The 25405-nt window shown below is 41.0% G+C and overlaps 1 protein-coding gene across 1 annotated transcript in view; it reads left to right on the forward strand.

Annotated features, from left to right (window-relative positions):
• Gdpd4 (glycerophosphodiester phosphodiesterase domain containing 4) overlaps nt 1-25405 on the forward strand; it is a 63367-nt gene that overhangs the window by 6187 nt on the left and 31775 nt on the right. Inside the window, exons 2-9 of the mRNA XM_055623263.1 lie at nt 168-271; nt 8141-8234; nt 10989-11048; nt 15074-15172; nt 15245-15338; nt 16118-16195; nt 17081-17226; nt 17595-17677. Coding sequence (XP_055479238.1) covers nt 168-271; nt 8141-8234; nt 10989-11048; nt 15074-15172; nt 15245-15338; nt 16118-16195; nt 17081-17226; nt 17595-17677 — 758 coding nt within the window. The remainder of the gene's footprint in view (nt 1-167; nt 272-8140; nt 8235-10988; nt 11049-15073; nt 15173-15244; nt 15339-16117; nt 16196-17080; nt 17227-17594; nt 17678-25405) is intronic.

The raw sequence follows: 25405 nt of genomic DNA on the forward strand, positions 1-25405 counted from the left end.
GGTTTGCCATCTTACTTTCTATTCCTTCTCCTATAAAAGGCTCCTATTCTAGCCTAGGCAGGGTAATGTCCAACACCAAAATGATACTGACCTTTGGCAAATGTATACAAGAATTATTGAGATGATATAGACAAATGGAGCTAAGTTAGACTCCTTTCTTTTTCCAGAAAGAGCAATTTTTTTTTATATGCCTGGTGATTTCATTTGTCCTGTCTGTGATTTTTCTGTTCGTGTGGGCAGAAACCTCCAATGAGTACAACGGCTTTGACTGGTGAGTGTCATTTTCCGTATTTTTATTGCTATATGGGCTTCTTTGTTGGATAGTTACTTGTGATCCCCCAGGTTGAAAAGATCTGGTGGTTCGGTAGAGAGGGAAGACAAAAGTGGGTTTTGCACAGCTGTGGGTAAGAGGTGTAACCCCAGGGCAGTAGTCAAATGCTCAGCACCCAGACTCACACTTTCCTTCCGCCTGTGCTCAGCCGCACACTACACACCCACTGGTGTTCACAGCTTTCTCCGTGTGCCCAACACCCCCAGCCCTCAGATAGGATTCTCTGCCGTCTTCACAACGGAATCTCTGACCACTGACGCCCGTACTGCTTGCTCTTCATGATGATGTCCCTACCCCTGCTTTCTCCGCTTTCCCTACAGCCTCTGTTTCCTTCTCTTGTTTTTAGAGTCCTTTGGGACTCTGAACACAGGGACGCACATCCCTTCTCAGCGCCCCTTCATGGCTAAACTACTCCTGCACCACTCTGACAAACCAGCTTTTCTGGCCCAATTACTTCTAACACTGTTGTAAACATGACCTGTTATTTGGTGTCTGTGGAAGAGGGCATGTTTAGATATAAAGCTTTCTCTTTTTTTCTTAATTAAATGCAATTCATTTTTCTCTTTATAAGAGAAAAGTTAAATATTAGAGTTAAATCTAGTTGGTTATTTTAAATGTAAAAAATGCAGAAATTAGGGCTAGAGAGATGCTCAGTGGATAAAGGCACGTCCCGCAGAGCCTACTGCTCTGAGTTCAGTCCCCAGGACCCATATGGCAGAAGGAGAGAACTGATTCCTGCAAACTGTCCTCTGAATTCCACACATGAGAACATACCTGTTCAGTGAATAGACTATAACAATTTTATAAACGCAGAAAATTAGGAAATATCTAGTCACATTTTCAGTTGAGAACCATGACCCAGCTTTTTCCTGTGCTTATTTTATACCATTATGTTCATACTATTTTTATAACTTTGCTTTGGCTTTTTACATAAAATAACCATAAACATTCAACAAAGTATTGAAACTCATTTTGAATATTATTTTAAGTGATTTCAGAATATGACATAAAGATGCACTAACCTTGCTTTCTGTGTGGTGGGGGTGGTAGGACAGGGTCAGAGCCTTGCTATAGAGCTTAGGCTGGTCTCAAACACGCAATCTCATTGACCCCATCCCCACATTTCAAGTGTGGGGTTACAAGTCTCTGCCACCATGGCTGAATAGCTGGGGTTTGTTTGTTTGTTTGTTTGTTTGTTTTCAGCTTGGCATTATAAACAATATTCATGTCCTAATAAGATAATGATTAAGTGAAATCTTGAGTTTAACTAATGTTCCTCACAACATATCAGTACAACTGGCATTAAATTAAGAAGAACGAACACTTAAAATCAATTCTGTTCTTTGCCAAAGTACTTTCTCAAAAGATTATGGCCAGTTCCGCTTTCAGCAGAGGTAAATGGCAATTCCTGAATGAAGCTTCCAATGGTAGCATTAAATATTCCAATTTTGATGACTCAAAGAAGTCTTCTTGATGGAGTTGTTTTAATTTAAAAAATATATATTTTAAAATATATATTCTCTTTAGAAATGTGTCTTCCTGTGTGCATTTTATGCTGTGAGCATGTTCAATAAGTTTTTATCAGTTTCTACACAATCTTTATTATGGATCAGTTCCAAATTAATATTTAGCACATGTATTTCAATTGTTCTGTATATGTATGATTTTAAGATATCTGGCATTGAGATTTACAGAGGACTAAGGTTTTACAGTTTTAGTACTCACAGTTTTTTTTTCTAGTCTTTTGCTGTATTTCTTTCTTTCTTTATTAATTAATTAAATAATTTGCATCCCAGGAGGAACCTTTCCTCCCTCCTCTCCTCTCAGTCCCTCCCTGACTTTTCCTTCCTTTCACCTTTGTCTGCCCTCCCTTTTTTCTCAAAGAAGGGGAGACCTCCCATGGGTATCAACCTGCCTTGGCACACCAAGTAGGACTGGGTGCATCTTCTGTTGAGGCCAGACAAGGCATCCCAGTTAAGGGGAAGGGACCCAAAGGCCAGCAACAGAGTCGGAGATAGTCCCTGGTTCTGCTATTGGAGGTCCCACATGAGGACCAAGCTATTCCCATTCCATGGCTGCTCTCTGGTTGGTGGTTCCGTCTCTATGAGCCCCTGTGGGTTCAGGTTAGTTGATTTTGTAGGTTTTCTTGTGGTGTCCTTGACTTTTCTTGCTCTTTCAATCCTTCCTCCCCTTCTTCCATAAGATTCCCCGTGCTTTGCCTAATGTTTGGCTGTGGGTCTCTGCATCATTTTTCATCAGCCTCTGGGTTGAAATCACTCAGATGACAGTTATGTTAGGCTCTTGTCTGCAAGTATAGCAGAATATTATTAATAGTGTGAGTGGTGGCTTGCTTTCATGACATGTGACTCAAGTTGGGCCAGTCATTGGTTAGCTAGGTTGAAGGTTTTGTGTGTAAGGTTCCTGTCCCACTCCCTCCACTGGAAGTCCTGCATGGCTACAGGAGGTGGCTACTTCAGGCTCCATCAACCAGCCCCAACATCCCTCTTCTAGCCTGCTGCTAGGAGTCTCAGCTAGGGTCACTGCTATAGACTCCCATGAGCCTCCCCCTTCCCAGAGATGCTCCCTCAATGATTTCTGTTCTCTCTCTCAGCCCTCTCCCCCTTTCCCCACACTTGATCCCCATCCCACCTCTGTTCCCCTCCCTATCCCCTCTCCCACCCAGTTCCCTTTCTCCATCTACTTCAAATGTGTATTTTATTTCTCCTTCTGAATGAGAGCCAAGCATCCTCCCTTGGGCCCTCCTTATTACTTAGCTTCTTTGGGTCTGTGGATTGTAGGATGGCTATCCGGTACTTTAGGGCTAATATCCACTTACAAATAAATACGTATCATGCATGTCTTTCTGGGTCTGGGTTACCTCACTTAGGATAATCTTATCTAGTTCCATCCATTTGCCTGCAAATTTCATGGTGTCCTTGTAGTATTCCATTGTGTAAATGTACCACATTTTCTTTATCTGTTCTTTGGCTGAGGGACTGATAGGTTGCATCCAGTTTCTGGCTATTATGAATAAAGCTGCTATGAATGTAATTGAGCAAGTGTCCTTGTAGTATGGTATGGCGTCTTTTGGGTATATGTCCAGGAGTCATATACCTGGGTCTTGAGGTAGAACTATTCCCAGTTTTCTGAGAAACCACCAGACTGATTTCTAAAGTGGTTGTACAAATTTACATTCCCACCAGCAATAGAAGAGTGTTCCCCTTGTTCCACATCCTTGTCAGCATGTGCTGCCACCTGATTTTTTTTCTTTCATGTCTATTTGATGTTCTTTAAGTTTCTTGTACATTTATAGGCATCTCTTTCTTTAGGTTAGGGACATTTTCTTCTATGATTTTGTTGAAAATATTCACTGGGCCTTTGAGCTGGGAATCTTTTCCTTCTTCTATTACTATTATTCTTAGATTTGGTCTTTTCATAGTATCCCAAATTTCCTGGATATTTTGTGTTAGAAACTTTTTAGATATGGCATTTTCTTTGATGTATCAATTTATTTTATCATGTCTTCTATGCCTGAGATTCTCTCTTCTGTCTCTTGTATTCTGTTGGTGATGCTTTGTGTCTGTAGCTTCTGTTCTCTTACCTGGGTTTTCCATCTCCAGGATTCCCTCTGTTTGTGTTTTCTTTATTGCTTCTATTTCCATTTGCAGCTCTTGAACCATTTTATTCATTTCCTTCACCTGTTTGACTGTATTTTCCTGTATTTCTTTAAGGGATTTATTTATTTTCTCTTTAAAGGCCTCTATCATCACAAGATTGGATTTAAGGTCATTTTCTTGTGATTCATCTGTGTTAGGATATCCTGGATTGTTGTGTAGCTGGTTTCAGATGGTGCCGTATTGCCCTGCCTCTTGTTGATTGTGTTCTTACACTGGCCTTTAGCTTTCTGGTTGTTGCTGGTATTTGCAAACCTCAGATAATACAGGCCACGTTGTGAGCCAGAAAACGGAGCATCTGCAAGCAGGTGCTCTTCACCTCAGTCCTGGGTGGCAGCAAGCCTCCAGGGATGAAGGTTGAGCTGTGGGCCAGAAAACGGAGCATCTGCAAGCAGGTGCTCTTCACCTCTGTCCTCCGTGGCAGCAAGCCTCCAGGGATGAAAGTTGAGCTGTGGGCCCAGAGTGGAATGCACAGGGTGGTTCCAGATGGCATCAGGCCTCTAGGAGTGCAGGTGTAGGTGTGAGCCAGGGGAACTCACAGGGGACAGGGCACAGCTCACTGCTGTTAGGCTTACACAGGGGGAACTCAGCAGGGGGGGGGGGGCTGGAGCTTAAGAGACTCAGCTGTCTGTCCCAGGTGGCGGCAGGCCTCCAGGGATGCAGGCTGAGTGATGGGCTGAGAACTGGGAATACTATTCACAGTTTTTACCTCCCTCACCTCTTGAGTGTGCTCAAAGTCCTGTAGCTAAGCACAACAGAAGCTGTCTGGTGGTGAGATACATAAAGCCCTTGAATTTCCTTTAATAAGAATCTGCTCGAGACTATTTTTGAAAGTTTCTATTTTTGTGAAGATGGCTGTATTTCATCTTTATCCTTGAAGAATAAAGCCTTAGACAGCTTAGCTTTCTAATCTGCAGTTACTCTCTTAGCACTGTGATTCACTGCCATCTTCTTGCTTTGTTTATGCTGAGAAGTATGATATTCATCTATGTTCTTTTGAACCTAATCTGTCCTTGAACATTCTGCCTTCTTTTAAGAGTTTTCTCTTTGTTTGGTTTCCATAGTTTTATGATGACGTGGTGGGTGTGGTGGGTGTGTTTTTCTTTGTTTCCATTCTGCTTTAAGCTTCTGTTGCTTCTTTATTTTTTCTTTTTTTAAATTTCATTTTTTAAATTTATTACAATTTATTCACTTTGCATCCCAGCTGTAGCCCCCTCCCTCGTCCTCTCTCAATCCTATCCTCCCTCCCTCTTCTCTCCCATGCCGCCCCCAAGTCCACTGATGGTGGAGGACCTCCTCCCCTTCCATCTGACCTGTTGCTTCTTTAATCTTCAAGTTTGAAATCAGTGGAAGAGACTTTCTGCTGTCAGCCTGGCTAAGCTGGACCTTAATTTCTCTTCACTATACAATTTCAGGTTCAGGTGAAACTGGCATACAGTTTGGAAGGCAAAAGTGAGACATGGCCATCTTATGCCTTGAAGTTTGCTAATATGCATGTGTGTGTTCCTGCTGATCTGCAGGCTACCTTGTTGATATGGAGAACATTTAAATCTGCAACCCCTTATCTTTGACTACACCTCTTTGACAGCTTGCCTAAGTATTATATGAGCTTTATTTGTTTGTTTTAAGACAGGGTTTCTCTGTGAAGTCTTGGCTGTCCTGAAACTGAATCTATAGACTAGGCTGCCTGGAACTCATAGAGATCCATCTTCATCTGCTTCCCAAGTGGTGGTATTAAAGGCGTGTGCCATCACAGCCCAGCCCTATCACAACATCATGGTGAAGATTTTGTAGGTTGCTCATGCTCTCAAAGCTGCAAGTGGTAAAAGTCAATCCTGGCTTTGAATTTGTCCTTATAGGCTCCATCCAGTACATTGTGAAAGTTCTAGTTTGCTCTCACTCTTTCCATTTCAAGATTTTCTTCCTGACTGCCCATCTGACTAACAGTGACTCAGGTGAGGCCTAACACAACACAGGACAGCAACCTCTCGTGCAGATTTCACCGTGTCCCATAATTGTGAGAACAGCCCTATCCTAAATCTTGCTCTGTACTACTCATAGTGGTTCTGTTTCTGTGAGCAAACCTTTACACAGGACATAGCCGTAGCAGTTCTTGGGAAATACATTTTTTTATTAAAAAAAAAGATTTATTTTTAATTTTTAAATTATGTTTATATGTGTTTGTGCATGTATGTAGAGATATGTGCACTTCAGGACAAGATTTTTAGATAGAAGGTTGGTGTTATTGAGGCTGCATATAGAATGCTATTCAGATTGATTAAGAAGACTGATATCCTGACAGGCAAAGTGGCTCAACAGGTAAAGGTGCTTCTCGCCGGGCCTCACAGCCTAAATTCGGTCCCTGATCCCACTCAGACGGTATAAGGCAAGAACTGACCCCCACAAGAAGCCTCTGGCTGCCGTGTGCGCACTGTGACATGGACCTCCTGCAGCCCAAATAAGTAAATACAAACAACAGTTGTTGTTTGAGACAGAGTTTCTCTGAGTAGCCCTGGCTGTCCTGGGCTCACTTTGTAGATCACGCTGGCCTCGAACTCACAGATGGTATCCCTGCACTGGCCTAGTGAGAGAGCACCCCTGCACTGGTCTAGTGACAAAGTACCTACCCCTGCACTGGATAAGAGTGTATGGGTTCAGTCAAATGGGTAGTGATACTTACCAGTGATCAAATACCTTAAAGACAGCTTTTTGGATTGAAAAGAAATAAAAATACATAATATAGTTAGCAAAATGATTATGAAGAAAGATGGCCCATTAAATGTCAATTCTTTTCCTTGTCATTTGAAAGCAAAGTCAGCATCAACACTCAGTTACTGTTTGAGGAATAATACTTTGGCTTCATGTAATACACTATTAAGGTCATCTTTGATCTTTTTTTATTTCATCTTCTTTTCAAGGTCTATTTGACTATTTAATTATAAGACATGTACTTTTTTAACCAATACTATTTTTGTTTTATATCAAGTCTTTAAGAAGACTTGATATTAAGACTCCAAAAAGCATTTTAAAAAACTTTTAAAAATATTTCTTTTTATTTGTGTGTGTGTGTGTGTGTGTGTGTGTGTGTGTGTACATGTATCACATGCATGTGTGGAAGCAAGAGGACAACTTGCAGGAGTGGGTACTCTCCTTTCACCATGTGGGTTCTGAGGATCAAGCTCATGTCATCCCGCTTGGAAGCACCTTTACCCACTGAATCATCTCACCAGATTTGGATTTTTGCTAAATTTTTCTGAATCTTTTCTGATGGTTCTATTAATTGTGTTTTGTTGGGCACAATGTCATCTATTTTGAGAGCATCACTGGGTCCCCTTTTTGACCTCTCTCCAGCCTCTGAGGGGGTATATCAGACCTGGGCCTCCCTCAGCTGGACTCGTGGTTACCCCTGAGCCACATCCCTAGCCCTCATTCCGTCGGCTCCCTTTTGCAGAGCGCCTTCCCACGCAGTGTCTTTACCCGCGGAGCTTCTTGCTATGAAAGCTGCCTGCCTGTTTTATATCGTTGAAGTATTTCTCTAGTCTTTGAGTGGAAATGAGGTAATTTCTGTTTTCTTGAAATGAGAAGTGTGGATTCTGTATCATAGAAAACCTAGACAAATACAATTGTCTCTCCTCACAAGTCAGTAGTTCTCCCTCAGATGGTACTTTAGGAATGGCATGCTTAGAACACAGCTCTCATACAGAGCAGAGAAATTAATGTGGTGGTGATGAGTGCAGTTATGTAACAAGGTATACATGTGCCTGGACAAGGGGCTTGAAAGGTAGAAACAACTAATCATATTGACATAATTAATTTAGGGGAAAATTCTTTTCTTTTGATATTGTAGAATTTCCACATCACATTGTTTATGAAAGATGATATAAATTTGAATATTTATTATAAATAACTTTTTAAACATCTCTCCACTTATAGAGGTTTCATTAATATCTCTGGTTGCTACGGTACAAAATTAAAATTAAAAATACCCCAAAGTGGGTACAGATCTGTCCAAAAAGTGCTTCTCTTCTTGTCCCCCCATCTTTAACCCTTTGTTTAGTCTGTTCTTGTCTCTACCCTTAATGTAGATGCTATTACTGATTTCTACTATATTTTAAGGACTGAACCTTTTTTTCAGGGTTGTTTATCTGGGGACAGGACGCTGGTTCTTCTGGTCCATTGTTGTACTGAGTGCAGCGGGGATCATGGCTGTCTATACTTTCTTGCTTTTGGTGAGTGATGATTCTCATTTCCATTTCTTGAGCAGCCTCATGGGATGCTCCTTCTGTGCTATTGTATCTATCAAGAGTCTTTGATGTTAGTAAAGTCAGAGTTTACATCCGCTGCTTCAGCTTCATCCACAAGGCGTGGCTGAAGGAGATTTATGCTGTTTAGAGGATGTGTCTAATTAAGCCGAACCTTGAGAGGGTGACACAACACCCCTCTTCTATTCCCCATTTTATACTCTATCCATTGCCTCACTCAATATTATAGTTTAAACACCCAGAGCTTTACACCCACAGTCTGGGACTTACACATCAAACCAGCTCAACTATGCAAATGCTAGTCACCTGGTTCAGATGCAAATTATTTGTATATGACCCTGCCTCTGTTGCAAGATATGGTAAAGGCATGTTGCATGAAAAAGATACACCATGTAAGAGAAAGGTCCATGGAAGTGGAGAACCAAACAGAAAAATAACTTCAGCTGAAAACTGTGTGCTTACTTAAATTTCATAATTCTGTTTCCACTGATTTCCTCTCTGACACAGAAGAGTCCACCCCTCAAATATATTGCCAATTGCAATATTTTCTTCTAAAATTATTAGTTATTATGAAAGTATTGTAAAAAGTATTGAGTATGTAGAAATCAGTAAAAGTAAAACATGTAGTTTCTGTCTTCATGGAGATCCCCTTGATAGAGATAATGTGTTTGTTCTGTTTCTCACTGCTGTGACAACATACCTGACAAATGAAGCTTGAGGGAAGGTTTGTCTGACTTAAAGTCTGAGAGGATGTAGTCTTTTGTGGTTATGGTTATGGTTGTTTCTTCATTCAGTGTTTAGAATCTCATAGACAATAAGTCACAGACAAAAATAACTACTTGTGATGGAACTTTGTAACTATCTCTATAGACACTCACATGAAATTTGTCAGGGGCTTTAAGAGGGGAGAGATAACTTCCAACAAAGAACATCAAATAAATCTTAGGAAAGGTAGCACCGGAGGCCTGGAGAGACAGTGTAGTCAGTAAAGTGTGTGCTGGGTAAGCATGCGGACCTAAGTTCAGACCTCCAGAGTCAGACCCAGGGCTGCCGTGGAGACAGCGCAGACACAGGTAAGTCCCTGAAGATCACTGACGAGGTAATGAAGAACTTGAGGTTCAGTGAGAGACGGTTATCCAATAGAAGTGCTCCATGTACTTGTCTGTGTGCATGCATATCCACGAGCACAAATGACCACATATGCATACATCCTCACCAACAAGCACACACACACGCATTCATATCAACAAGTACACACACACACCAAGTACACATACACACACATCCCCACCAACAGGTACACACACACACTCATATCAACAAGTACACATACACACACACACACACACACACACACACACCCCAACAAGTATACACACACACAAAGTAGCAGGATTGGAGTGGGATCTTGAGCAGATGATGGTTTTGGACATAGTGGGATTGAAATGGAAAGGAACATTGAGAGCTGAGAAAACGTATTGTGAGAGAGTAATAAGAGAAAAAATATATTTGCTCTCTTGTTGGGAAGGGAACAATGTAGATGAGTGGGGAGACACAGCATGTGACAGCTTTTGAAAGGCTTTGAAAGGAAGAGGTACCTGACAAACATGGGTTTGCATTTTAGGAAACACATTCTAAAAGTTGTGATGTGAATGTAGAGAGACAAGCTAAGACTTTCTTTTCAGCGAGGAAGGTACAGATGATATGCTTGAGGCTAAATTCTGGCCACTGAATTGTACTGTGCTTACAGACAATTAGTGGGGAATGGGATTGTTAGCTTCCAGGGTGAGAATACTGGTGTCTAGCAGAGTCTTGGTTTCAACAGACTACATTAGCCTGCCTCTCTTGGAGAATGGTGAAAAAAGAGAGAGGCCTGGCTTCACTGAAGTTCCCTGTCTGTCATTAGGGTGCTTGCTTTGAGAGCTCAGTGTAAAGCTCAGTGGTTAGGATACTGTACTAGGCCTCAAGTTTGATTCCCAGCAGGGAAAAGCAAAGGTTATTGACCTAGTAATTTTGGCCAAGATTACTATAACTTGACTAAACTATCCTAAGCTTTGGTTGCTTTCTAATTGATAAAGATAATATTTAATAAAATTCTATTTTATAGGGCTGAGTAAAAAATAAATAAAATCATATATACAAAATTATTGTAGTAAAAGGTAAGAGCTTTGTACATGAATATGCCAACATCTGGAGACTCGAGTTTCTATGTTCATACTGACTTTGTGACTGGCTTGATTTAGACTTAGATTTGAAAATGTACTGAGCATATTCCAATGTTAATGATAATCATAACATCAGCACCAGTTCTGGAAGAAAGGTTTTAAATGACCCTTGGGAGAGCTGTCTCTTAAACTCTCTTCTCTTATAAGTGACCCTAAGTAATATCAGGCATGAAGTCCATCACGGAAAATAATGTACAGGAACTCAGAAAGCATCAGTGGTAATGGCTGTAAGATCCCAGAGGGAAGAATAATGAATTCTTCCTAGGGTTCTAGTAGAAGCTACAGACAGGAAATGACATTTGAACTGGCTCCATGGGTCAGTGGCATGGGGGAAGAAGAGCTTAAAAAGGACGAGCAGTAACAAGGCAAGAAAAAGTGAAAAGTAGCCCAAGAAGCAAAGGTGGTGCCCATCATGAGCGGCAACAGAACTACGGAACTGCTCTGGGCAGGACTTTAGTAACTTGAAAATAATTGCCTTGCCTTCTTTGCTTTGCAGTTATTTGGGGTTTTGTTGCTCTGGGAAAGGATTGAACTAAAGCTACATACAGCTCATAAGGTAAGACAACTCAGTCCTCACAGGTGGCCGTAGACAGGCTGGCAGGAGCTCCCAGAGTTCCATGCTACACCTGCAACTGGCCCTCTTTCATTGTTCCTTGGACAGATCTGCTTGTCCAATTTTAACTGAAATAAGTACATTTCTGACAGTAGGAACTGAAATACCAGCCTAAAAAGCTATACCTTCTCTCTCTCTCTCTTTTTCTCTCTCTCTCTGTTTCATGTCATATTCACCAGCTTTGTTCTTCCTGTCCCAGTGAAATCTTAGGCAAATTCCTTACTTTTGCAATTCTTTTCCATCACAATAGCATTCTTATTTCAGACATTAAAATTGTAGTTCACTGTAGTAAACCAGTCTCTAACCCTATGGATCTAAAACATTCTGCTTCTTCTATTTGGGCTTGACTCAGCTTCTGCCTGTCATGGTGGAGAGGGCAGTGGCTCTTTCCTTGATGACATTTTTTTTCTTAGGTCAGTGCTTGCTTTCTTATGATCCCCCTGAAACTTCTCCTTTAATATCTACTTGACAAGTCCCTTTGAAATGATACCAACATGGCTTCTCTCAAACAGTTCATACCTGGTCCCCAGGTCCAGGTATTCTCTGTGGAATAGCATAGTTGCAACATGGAGTTTCTGGCTTTGTTCTATCGTGGACTAGATCAGCTCCAGTGGTGGCATGCTTTTCCTTTTTTTTTTCTTTCTCTTTCTTATTTTTTTATAATTTTTTTATTTTTATTTTTATTAATTACAGTTTATTCACTTTGTATCACCCCCCTGTAGGTACTTCCCTCCTCCCCTCCCACTCTTACCGTCCCTCCCCCTTCTCTACCCATGCCCCTCCCCCAGTCCGCTAATAGGGGAGGTCTTCCTCCCCTTCCTTCTGATCCTAGTCTATCAGGTCTTATCAGGAGGGACTGCATTGTCTTCTTCTGTGGCCTGGTAAGGCTGCTCCCCCCTCAGGGGGAGGTGATCAAAGAGCAGGCCAATCAGTTCATGTCAGAGATAGTCCCTGTTCCCATTATTGGGTAACCCACTTGGACACTGAACTGCCATGGGCTACATCTGTGCAGGGGTTCTATGTTATCTCCATGAATGGTCCTTGGTTGGAGTGTCAGCCTCAGAAAAGACCCCTGGGCCCAGATATTTTGGTTCTGTTGCTCTCCTTGTGGAGCTCCTGTCCTCTCCAGATCTTACTATTTCCCTCTTCTTTCATAAAATTCCCTGCACTCTGCCCAAAGTTTGGCTGTGAGTCTCAGCATCTGCTTTAGTACCTTGCTGAGTAGTCTTTCAGAGGCCCTCTGTGGTAGGCTCCTGTCTTGTTTCTTGTTTTCACCTTCTTCCGATGTCTATGTTTGCCTTTCTGCATAAAGATTGAGCATCTTACCCAGGGTCCTCCTTCTTGCTTAGCTTTTTTAGATGTACAGATTTTAGTATGTTTGTCCTATATTATAGATCTAGTATCCACTTATAAGTGAGTATATACCCTGTGTATCTCTCTGCTTCTGGGAGACCTCACTCAGGATGATCTTTTCTAGATCCCACAATTTGCCTGCAAGTTTCATAATGTCCTTGTTTTTAATTGCTGAGTAGTATTCCATTGTGTAAATGTACCACAATTTCTGTATCCATTCCTCAATTGAGGGACATCTGGGTTGTTTCCAGGTTCTGGCTATTATGAATAAAGCTGCTACAAACATGGTTGAACAAATGTCCTTGTTGTATACTTGAGCATACCTTGGACATATGCTTAGAAGTGGTAAAGCTGGATCTTGAGATAGCATTATTCCTAATTCTCAGAGAAAACACCAGATTGATTTCCAAAGTGGTAGTACAAGTTTACATTCCCACTAGCAATGGAGGAGGGTTCCCCTTTTCTCCACATCCTCTTCAGCATGTGTTGTCATTTGAGTTTTTGATCTTAGCCATTCTGATGGGTGTAAGGTGAGAAATCTCAGGGTTGTTTTGATTTGCATTTCCCTGATGACTAAGGACACTGAGCATTTCTTTGGGTGTTTCTCTGCCATTCTATATTCCTCTACAGAGAATTCTGTTTAGCTCTGTACCCCCCCCTTTTTTTTTTTTTTTTACAGTTTTCTTTCTTCTTTTTTAAAAAGATCTTCTCAAGCATGGTTGTAAAATATGGGAACATGTCAAGTCTTTTAAGCGGCATTCTTAAATTTCCTTTTACTCAAATGAGAAATTGCAAGTATAACTTAAGTATTATAAGTATTTTATAAGTATTATAAAATAAATGGAAATTGATATCATGAGCTCTTCCATGAGAAGAATATATATTGAAAAGAAAAAAAACTTATTGCTAATCCTATTGGCTTTAGACTTTGGACACTATTATGAATTAATCACCACCAAGAAAATTATTATTCCATCAGCCCCTTTTCAATAAATCTTTAACCAAGAAATTGTTGGCATCCTGCTTTCAGTAAGCATAGCTATTATCATTAGCCAAGAGCAGATGGGGCATAAGCCCTAGGCTAAATTGTAGCCCTAGAATCTTCTTTTTATTCACAATCAGCAAGATGTTGTTTGTTAGCTTTAAATGAGGATGCTAATGTCCAGTTAAGTCTTATATTTTAGTGACCTTTTTATTCTGCCTTACCTCTTTTGGATACACGTTATGATTATTGAATCCATTTCAGACAACAGAAGTGCTTGTATCTTATATTCTGGTATTCTGAAATAAAAATCTCCGATAAACACTCCTTATTAGTAAAGTTAGACTGGCTTAAAATTAGGCCTTCTTCTTGGCTGGCATCATCGTTAGAATTAATTCCTATATATCTTCAATAGGATTTTGTCCATTCAAGTTAATAAAATTTTGCCATTGTTTTTCAAACCTTCTTGTCCTGAACTATTTTGTGATCTAATTGCAGTTATGTATCTGTGGGCAATGAAAAGTGATGGAGGGGGATTATGGGATGAAGTGACCTTCCCTTGGAAAGTAATTACTTTGGTTAAGCCTTCAAACTAGCAAGAACAAGACCTATTGAGTCTGCCTCTGTTGGCAGGGGGTTACTTTAGGGCCTGGAGGTTTACTTTTGTCCTTTTTCAGAATAACCCAGAAGGGATAGAATTAGCACTAGGTCTAGAATCTTTTGATTACCTCGGGATGCCCAGAGAACACTTTCAGACTACAGTGATCAATCAAAACCACTTATAAACACACTAATAGCTTGACTTCCTTATAAAACCCCCTAAGGTATCAGTTAGCTAGCAATAATGGGATGCCTCTGAAATTTTCTGACAAGATAGACCTTATGTATATCGGTTGTTTTTACTTTAAATAACCCTGGAATTACAGGTTTTTATGGTGGCAAAAGGACTTCTTGGAGTTATATAATTAGCAGAGTGACAGATAAGGATGTTCTGTACACAAAATGACTCCATCTCTGTGAAGCAGCATTTCTGTATACTTGGCTCAAAACATACCCCACATTCTAATCTCAAAATCAGAGTGCTTTACTAATGCAGGAGAATAAAGACCTTTCATGAGTAGCTGTATTTTACAGGACCATAGTTCTCCAAGGGAAAATATTGTATTTGTTCCTTATGATTGCTTATATCCTTTAAGTCATTTGTAAAGTTTGGTATTGGGTAAGTGTTCAGTTCAACAGATCAGCTCCTGTATGAATTTAGTTTGATAACAGGCTGATAATGTTGCATTTATGTATTTGACTGCTTGGCTTGCACTTTTTTTCTTTAAGTCAAAAAGGAGGTAGAGGTTTGTAATGCTGTTATTGAAAGTGGGTGGCTGGGAAGGGTGAAGATGCTGGATTGGTGGCAGCATCAAACCACACAATTATGTAATTCCTTCCAGTTATACTGCACAGCCAAGACTCAAGAAAAGTGAAGGTAAGTTGCTGGAGCCACGCAACACTGAGGACTCTCAAGGTGATTAAACTGAAAAGACACAGTCCATGGTAGTACGCTTAATCACATGCAATTCACAAGGACAGTTCTGATCCAAATCTGGTGCCCAGACGTTCAAAGCCCTTTTTGTTTTCCCAGGTCTTCATTTTGCTAACAGTTCTGCTGTGTTCCTTCTTATTGAGTATTTTAAACCGATACTGGAAGGACAAGTGGCTGATAGCTGGGCTGTCCTTGCAGGTAAGCATCATCCTAGAGTTCTCATCATGGTGTCCTCTTGTGTCTAGTCTGACTTTTGGCCTTTTGTTCCAGATCTTTGCTCCCTTCGTGCACCTGAGCCTCTTAACTGTGATGATTATCATTTCCTGGCCTTTAGCCATCTGTGTGGCCCACTTGGAGTCAGAAGGTATATCATGTGAGGTGGAACCTTGCCTGACCTCCCCACCTTGTATACTCCACTCAGAGAAGCAGAGACGGTAGCTAGCCACCCATGTGCCTCTTTGAAATTTATTCAGTGTGTTATGTAGGGACGTTCCTTACAGTCTCACCAACCCCTGTAGCCTATCCCAGTATTTCTATTACTAAGCCAGCCTTCTTCAGAGAACGGTTCTTTAAGGAAAACATCATTTTCCCTCCATGTTAATGCACATCATTTATCTGGGGCAGATGGGCACAGCAGAGGGCATCTTAATTCTGCTTTGACCTGAGTGCTCCTCTATGACTTAACCTGTTCATTCACAAATATCACTGATTTCAATTTACACTGTGTCCAGAGAGCTCTGGTTGCATCAGGCCACTCAGAGAAGTTCCCTGTGAGTCTCTGTCATACTTAGGAACTTAAAGAAGCAGGAATGTGGCCTCTGCTGCTGGCTTCCTCTCTGTTCTTCACAGTGTTGGTGGAAACAAGACTTGAACTCTGTGTTGAACTGCTTTGCAAATGGAAAGCAGTAGCGTCTTCTTTCTACACCTCTTTTCTTACTATTGGTAAAATAAAAGACACTTGCTTCCTGGCTTGTGGGAAGGCGCAAGCAAGTGAAGGGCTGGTTTAATATTGGTGTTGTTTGTTTGTTTGTTTGTTTGTTGTTTGTTGTTTGTGTTGTGTTGTGTGTGTGTAGTAAATTTTAGAAAATATTTCTAGGACATGAACTTATAGTGAATATCAATGAACTGTTTTCTCTATTTTAGTTAGAATAAGAAAATACAGGATGGCAGATTACGAGCAAGAATTCCTGAAGAGATGTAATATATTCACAAGGTTAAGAGGTTAGAGCTGGAGATCTCAATTTGAAAGTCACTGAAACATAGGTAGTAACTAAAAAAAAAATGTGCAAGTGGGTGGAATCCTCAGAGGTGTAAAGTGGAAGGTGGGGAAGCAGTTGATAATAAGAATTAAGTATAGGCTGCAGAGTAGGAGACGGACGTGGGTGGAGTGTGGAGTGGGAAGGAGAGAAAGAAGGAGGGAAAGAAGCAAAACTTAATACTTATCAACTACTGTGAGTCAGCACTATTGTAACAACTCTGTGAAGATGATGTTAGCCGCTAGACAGACCTAATTTAGAGAAGAAAGATAAAGACCCAGAGAAGTTACATCATGTATCCTCAGTCACTATAAGGAGTGACACAGCTTAGCCTTTCCGTACATTTCTGTCAGTTAGTACCTTTTCCGCTGTGCCGCTCTGCCCTAAGTTAGAGAACCTCTTAGGATGATCTTTACAGATGTCAGGGCTTTTTTAGAGCCATCCAAACTCTCCTCCCAGATGCTGTTTCTTATATTGCCTTCCTCTCCTTCCTCCCCTCCCTCATCCAGCCTTCCCTCCCTTCCTCCCACCCACCTTCTGTACAGTTTCTACATTTTTACTTTCAAGTTCCAGCAGTAGTGCCTTAATAACGTCTGTCTTAAAATGTAGGTCAGTGGTGGAGCACTTGCCTAGCATATATGGTGCATGGATTCAAGACCCAACCCTGACAAATGTCTTCTTTTGAATAATACTGTGTATTAATATCTAAGTCCTGAAAGAGAGGATGTGACAGAAATAGAAAAGCAGATCATGGACTGTCTGCTTCTTTGGGTAGCTAGCTTTTAGAAATGGTTCTCCATCCCTCTTTTTCTTTTTACCCATTTTTCTTCTCTCCTTTCAACTTTTTCAGCTCTACAAATAGTTGCTGGATTGCCCTTCTTTATTATTCTCTTATGTCTTTATTTGATGCCACTGGGAATTTATTCTCCCTGCATTTTGAAGAAGGAGAATTTAGGGCCTAAGCCTGTCTTCTTTGGACATAGAGGCGCACCCATGGTAGGTCCAAGCATAATGAGCATGGATGAATGTAGGTATGTATGGATCATAAGGATGACAGAAGGGAGCCTCAGAAATGTCAGAGATCCTGGAGAGGAAAGACAATCTTGACATGACAAAAATAAGGAGTTAATTGCATATGTTGCCTTTGAACTCAGGTCATCTAACTCCTGGTCAGCTTATCTTTACTATGCCCAGTGTTCAACTGGATAGAGAGGAAGAGAGTTAGCCTCTTTGAAAAGAGAGCCCAGGAAGCCAAGCTCTGCTTCTCAAAGCCCCAGTTGCTCCCAGGCTCTATGTCTAACATGAAAGAAATGTTGGGAGAGGAGATGTTAAGGCATAGGGCTTGATGTCCTTTTCTTCCATAGATGGCGCCAGAGAATACCATGATGTCCTTTGAGAAGGCTGTTGAACTTGATGTCTTTGGCCTGGAGACAGATGTATATCTAAGGTAGGACTAGGGTAAAGGGCAAGAGGGGATTTATCTAATGTCAGGGGAAAGGACCGGTTGTCTCAAGGTTAAGGAGAATAAGCCTTGAAGAGTTTCTTCCATGTTTATATAGCATATTTGTATATGCCACATATATGAGCCACATTCCCTTATAAACTATGCCCTTTTACCTCTCTGTTCTTTACCATTGGCTCACAAAGCACATGTGATTCAGATGTGTTTTCAGTGTAAACCATGCTTACACCATAACCCTGTATACCTTCAGGACTTGCTCATTAACATTCCCTAATACCTGCTGCAGGCTAGGATGCCTGATGAGTGTTCAGGAAATGCAGCTGAGTGATATGTACATTCATCTTTACCTACCCAAGGGGAAAGAAGATGTGGCATAGCTACAGGTGACCGCAGAAGAAGGCCATTTGTGATGGCAAGTCTTTCAGAGAAGGATAAACCAAGTACAGAAGAGCCTCAGTGGAGGAAAGGATACCTCCTATTCTGTGAAAGAAACAGTCTATATGCTGACTGAAAGTTATGTTTGGGTATGCTTTAAAGGAAAATATTTTGCTAACCAGAGATGGAGGCATTCCAGACAAAAGCATCAATATATTGAAAGGCATCTTAATGAGCAATAACAAACCATTAGAACGCTCCATAAATGTGTAATGTACAGCAGAGTAGGTGTCTCAGGCTAGATGGCCTATTGGTTTCATTGTTGATTTGTTTCTTTGTATATGTTTTCTAATTTTATTATATTATTATTTGTTTGCTTATGCATTCATACATGTGTGCCATGGTGTGTGTGTAGAGGTCAGAGGATGTAATTGGTCCTTCCCTTCCATCATGTGGGTCCCAGAGATTAAGCTCAGATTGTCACAGTTGGTGGTGGGTCCCGTTGACTACTGAGGCATCTCACCAACTCAGTATTTGGTTTTTTCCTTTCTTTCTCTTTTTGTTTTTGTTTTGGGAAGCCAGAACTTGTGTAAGTAGGAAGGCCTTAAACTCACTAGCTGAGGATGGTGTAAACTTCTGATCTTATGCCCCTACTTCCTAAATGCTGGGACTACAGGTGTGTACCACCATATCCAGCTTTTAAACAATACAGGGCCTTGTACATGCCATACCCCAGTCCACTTCACTGTTGTTGTTGTTGTTTTAATATGCTGTGGAAAAAAATGAAAGTATCAGGTAGCAGGGTATAGCAATGGTCCAAAGAAAAACAAAGTGATACTTGGATCAGAGCAGGGCTAGGAAAGGCTATAGAATTCATGTACCTAGCATCTTTGGAAGTAGAAAGGCTTCATTTTTACTATGAATTTATTAGTATATAAATATGCTGAGCATGGAGTCCTGTTATACTCATTCAGTGAGGCAAACAGAAAAATGAACTTTTGATTTAACAGACGAGTAACCTGGGTTCAAAGAAAGGGAATGTAGTTCGGGTCATAAGGCTTAAAGTGTACGTGTTAAGGTAGAAATTATCATTTGATTACCAGATTCCAAATCGGGGGCTTTGGACTTTTAGATACATTTAAACTGAGTATTTTAATGGAGCTCCTTGTGTTGCTTCTGGAAGCATCAATGGGTGTGGGCTTAATGTGGTAAAGGTTCTGGTCCAGTGATCACACCTAAAACATGGTCTTATTCTGTGCTGTGATTTTAACTCTTGATATAGATTAACCCTCCAACTTTTTATTTCTCTGTTTCTTGACATCTCTTTCCAAAGATTATTTCTTCCAAATGCCTCTACCGCTTTCATAGTCACACCCACAGCTTCAGACTACCTTAGATTGCATGTCATCCAGGGTCACCAGGACATAAGAGCCATATCAGGAATTTTAACAAGGAAAGTACAAAATAAAGAACTACTGCATACTAAAAGAAGACTCTAATTTTACATAAAATAGCATAAAAATAGGTTTTACAGAAAAGCCTAATGTTTCTCTGGTTATCTTTGATTTGAGTAATTTGTTACTCCTCTTTTTTCTGGTTAATTTGTCTAAGGGTTTATCAATCTTGTATATTTTTAAAACACCCAGCTCTTAGATGCATTGTTTCTTTTTTTCTATTTCATTCATTCCTTCCCTGTTTTTTTTTATTATTATTATTTCTTTCTGTCTACTGGATTTGGGTTTGATTTGCTCTTCTTCTGCCAAACTCTTGAGTTGAATCAGTGAGTTATTTGTTTATTATATTCTTTTTGATTTTTTTTAAATGTAGGCCCTTGGAACTATAAATTTCCCTCATATGAAATTTTGGTTTGTTGTATTATTATTTTTATTTATTTCAAGAAAGTATTTTTTTCTTGATTTTTCTCATTCATCATTCAGTAGTGTGTTATTTAATTTCTGTGAGTTTGTATAATTTCTAGAGATTCTCTTTCTGTTTATTCAAGTTTTATTACATTGTGGTCAGACAGGATACATGTAGTTATTTCAAATATTTTATATTTGTTGAGATTTGTCTTGTGTCCCAATATGTGGTCTACTTTAGGGAAAGCTCTATGGGTTACTAAGTAGATGGTATAGTCTCTGATTGTTTGGGTGGGCTGTTCTGTAGACATTTATACAGCTGGTCTTAGCTACTTTGTGGGCCCTTCTTTTGCCCACCCTTTATCCCTCCCCTTTTACCTTCTAACACTAAATAGGAAAGAAAGAAGGAGGGGGGGGAGAGAGGAGAGATGCCTGAATCTTAATTTCTTTCCTTTTGTTTCTTCTTTGACTACAACTGCTAACAAACCACAACCAACCTCCCTGTAAATGACCAACAACCATCAACAACTGCCCCTCGGGACCCGAGCATTTACATTCTGTCTGAAAATCTTCCAGAATTCCAAATGTCACACAATCTCAGAAACTATCTGCAGCTGGCAAAACCATGGCTCTGCTAGACCATGAGGCAAATCATAATCAGATGCTGTGGACAGTTGGAAGCAGCCCCAATCCCCACACCTGGGATTAAAACAAAAACACATTATTTTAATATTTCTGTGTTTTTTTGTTTTGTTTTGTTTTTTTTTAAAAAGCCACAATAAAGCACGACTCTGCTTTCTTAGAGCAGAGCACAGAAGCTACCACAGGACTTTGCCTACTTTGAAGAAGACAGCATCAGGTAGAGACTAAACCCTCACAGCCCAGATCTTAGATGGTGCCTCTAGGCATGCTTGAGCATCAGGCAGAGAGACCTCAGAGTCAGTTGGACAGACTCAAGTTTTTGCCTAGATCATTATCTGCTATGGGGTGGGCTTGTTCACTACCACCAAACATCCAGACTATGTAGGTCCCTGTGGCTGTGAGACTTCAAGTACATCAGCCTTGGCACTTGAGAGACTTCCTGTGCTACCTATTCCCAGTGTGCCTAGACTAGTGCTCACAGATGGAGCCGTTAGAATTTCCCTAGATCTGTACCCCAATGGGAGAGATTTGTCTTCTGGCTTGATTCATCAGCAGCTGTAGTGTGAGCCTGTATACACTCTTAAATTTTTTTAATATACATTGGTGTTTTGTCTGCATGTGTAAGGGGGTCGGGTCCCCTGGAACAGGAGTTATTGAGAGTGGTGAGCTGTCATGTGAGTGCTGGGAATTGAACCCAGGTCCTTTGGAAGAGAAGACAGTGCTCTTAACTGCTGAGCCATCTCTCCAGCCTTCTGGATACACTCTTGAAGCTGTGCAGGTCCTAAAGGAAGGATCAGCAATGAGTTTGATTACCATTAGAATATACATTGCTGGTGGTAGGGCAGATGTAGAGTATTAGCAAGTATTATCAGCAAGTATTACCGAGGTGAGCCACAAGGCAGGATCATAAGTTGAGGTGGAGTACGTTAACACTATCCCAATTGTGGGTAGCAAGACTATGCTGGGGCCAGAGAGTGGTTACACACGCCTTTACTCTCAGCACTCAGGAGGCAGAGGCAGGTGCCTCTCTGATTTCGAGGCCAGCTTGATTTACAGAGTGAGTTCCAGGACAGCCAAGGCTATACAGAGAAACCCTATCTTGAAAAACAAACAAACAAACAAACAAACAAACAAACAAACAAAGATTATGCTAGGGAGAAGATGGGGTACTAACATAGGACTTTGTCTTGGAGGTTAGTCCTGGGTGTATGAAGCCTAACACTGGACAGAACCTAACATGCCTGTCCTCAAGGCTGCCTGTGGGTTGCCCCTCTAGCACAGCCCTAGTCTGTTGGTCTTCTACCCAGTGTCACCTGTGGCTGAGTGCAGTGGTCTCCAGCTATGAGTTAGCAGTAGGCAGGCAGTCACCACAGTGTAGGCCTCAATTCTTGGCAGTCTGTCAGCTGTGAGTGTGACAGTGTTGCAGTTTTGGTGGCCCTTTGTAGGAATGAATGGCATAGAAGCCTGAAGCTGGTCTCTTCTAGAGGGCAGACTGCAGTGTTGGAATGCCCGCTGGTGACTGGGTACGGTTTTTTGAACTAATAAAGATCTATACAGAGGTTTGGGAGGGTGGACTAACCTTTTTAGATACTTTTCTAGCTCGTGCTGTGAACAAGTCACCATCTGCAGATTTGAGATAAGCCTGGATCACCCTCTAGTGCTGAAACAGCGGCAATGCTCTGGCAGTGACTGTAGCACACAGGGTTGCAGAAATCACTGTAGACTAAGAGAAAATATATACCTTACTTAGAATGCCTAAAAAAGTAAGCACAACGCCAGACACAAAAGCTGAAGCAAATACATTCCACACTAATAAGCGTCAACGACAGCCATGGAACAGTTGAAATAAGGTACAAGGAGGTGAACAAAGTCTTTGATAGTGCATTTAAGATATTTTAAAGAAACTCAATTATCTTCAAAAGAAAACAGTGATTTAGTACTTAGAAAAACTTGACAGAGATGGAAGCATTTTTTTTTTTTAAATAAAGTGTATGGGGCTGGAGAGATGGCTCAGAGGTTAAGAGCACTGACTGTTCTTCCAAAGGTCCTGAGTTCAATTCCCAGCAACCACATGGTGGCTCAGGACCATCTCTAATGAGATCTGGTACCCTCTTCTTGTCTGCACTCACACATGAAGGCAGAATGCTGTATAAATAATAAATAAATAAATAAATAAATAAATAAATAAATAAATAAATAAATAGATAAATAAATAAATAAAAGCATAGTTGAGCTTGAAAAATACGGTGAATCATATTAAAAATATAGCAAATAGAAGAGCCTAAATGCAGGAAAGAAGTAGTGAACTCAAAAACAGGCTATTTGCAACTATAATGGGAGAGGAAAACAATATAAAACATGAAGAATGTTTGGACAGCTTTAGAACAGAATTAAAAGAGCAAATATTCAAGCTCTTGGGTTTCAAAAGGGACTTAGTAATTCCAAAGGGATGTGAAACTTATCAGAAAGTCAGTGATGAAAACAAAACAAAAACTTGAAAATCCACAGGAGGAAAAAAAATATCCAGAAACAGGAAGGCCAGAGATCACTAATCACTCAACAACATCTACCCCAAGGCACACCATTATCAAACTCTCAAAAGTTAAAGGCAAAAAAGAATACCTTCAAGGTAGCAAGAGTTCCCAGTGTCCCGAGGGCAGACTTATTCTTGTGTGCTAGGACAGTAGCATGGGAGTTCTAAGAGCTAAAAGGGAAAGACCCACAACCAAAGTGAATGCATTAGCTGCTTTCACCATCACGGAGACAACACCTGGCCCGGGCAGCCTGGAGAAGGGAAGACTTGAGACTTGTTCTGGGGGAGTCAGTCTGCCATGGCAGGGAGAACACAGTGACCTGACTACTTTATCTTGGGCCAGAATGCAGAGAAAAAGGGAATGCCAGCACTTGTCCCTGTGCCCATTGGCTTTTGTCAACTTGACATAAACTTAGACCTATCTTGGAAGATGGAATCTTAATTGAGAAAATGCTTCCATAGGATTGTCCTGGAGGCAAGTCTTTTGGGCATTTTCTTAACTGATGACTGGTGGGGAGGGCCCAGCCTACGGTGAGTGGTTCCATTCCTGAGCAGATGGCCCTGGGTACCTCAGAAAACAGACTGAATAAGTCTGGAGAAGCAGGTTAGTGGACAGCACCCCACCACTGCAAACAGAACTGGATTAATTGTCCAGTTAAAACACAGAATAGCCAGACTAACGGCACACTCCCTGCCTCCAAATTGCTTATAGTAAGAGCTCGCTCTACCGCTGAAGGGCACACATAGACTGAAGTCAGGGGATGGATGGAATAAGATATTCTATGCAAATGGTATCCGGAATAAATAAAAAGCGCCCATACTTAGATGAGTTATTATAGACATTTAAATTAGAATTAGGGAAAAAAAGACAGGAAGGTCATTATATAATTTTAAAACCGTCAATTCAGCAAGGTGAAATGATTTTAAATATATATGTACCCAGCATCTCAAAGCCTATATAACAAGACAAATGTTAATAGGCCTAAAGGTAGCGGTAGACCACAATACCATAATGGGAAGAACTCTAGCTTGTATTATCAGCAGTGGATGATAATACAGAAAGTCCATAAAGAACAGATACAGTTAAGTTGTGCTCAGTGCCAAGTCTAACTAATAGACATCTATAGAATATGCCATCAAACAGCATTCTTCTTAACAACACATTCTCTGGGATAAATCATATAAGCCGAAAAACAAGGCTCAGCACATTTTTAAAGAAATTATATCAGCTGTTCTAACTATGTTCATTTCTTCCCTCCTTTCTTCCACACAAAACAAAATCAGCTACAGAAATCTGCAACACTGGGCTGGGAGTATAGAACATGTTTTGTATCTGTAAGGTCCTAGGTCCAATTGTGAAGTTCCCAGCACCGCACTCAATCAGAAGCATTGCTGTTTGCTAGTAGGTGGTTAATTATAGCAGAAATCAAGAGGTGGGGGCCTGAATGGCTGAAGTATTTGTTGTGTAATCATGAAGACCGAAGTTCTAATCTCTAGCATCCATGTAAAAGCTGGACATGGTAGCACACATTTGTAACCCCAATGCTGGGGGAGCAGAAATAGGAAGATCCCCAAGTACGAGCCAGTCTAGCCAGTTGGTGATCTCCAGGGTTTATAAGAGACACTATTTCGGCTCTGTTGGTCTCCTTTTGGAGCTCTTGTCCCCTCCAGGTCTTTCTATCTTCCCCTTCTTTCATAAAATTCCATGCATTCTGCCTCCTACCTCCCAAAAAATGGGCACTGGGGCCCTGCAGAGATGATACTCCAACCAAAGACCATGTATGGAGAGGACCTAGACCCCCTGTTCAGATGTAGCCCATAGATTCAGTCTCGAAGTGGGTTCCCTAGTAAGGGGAGCAGGGGCTTTCTCTGATATAAACTCAGTGGCAGGCTCTTTGATCACCTCCCCCTGGGGGATGCAGCCTTGCCAGGCCACAGTGGAAGATAATGCAGCCAGGCCTGATGAGACCTGATAGGCTAGGGTCAGATAGAAGGGGAGGAGGACCTCCGCTATCAGTGGGCTAGGGGGAGGGGCATGGGAGGAGAAAAGAGAGGAAGGGAGGGATTGGGAGGAGATGAGGAAGGGGGCCACAGCAGGAATACAAAGTGGATAAATTATAATAACTAATTAATAAAATTTTTCTTAAAAGAGACCTTATTTCAAAGAGTAAGGTGGAAATAGATAGAGGAAGTTACTTGACATCAACCTCTGTTCTCCATACATGAATGCATGGGATAGCTTATTTGCACACACACAAAAGAAAGAAAGAAAGAAAGAAAGAAAGAAAGAAAGAAAGAAAGAAA

This window comes from Psammomys obesus, unplaced genomic scaffold, assembly GCF_907164565.1.
Source record: "Psammomys obesus unplaced genomic scaffold, mPsaObe1.curated_primary_1811, whole genome shotgun sequence".
Taxonomy (NCBI): Eukaryota; Metazoa; Chordata; class Mammalia; order Rodentia; family Muridae; genus Psammomys; species Psammomys obesus.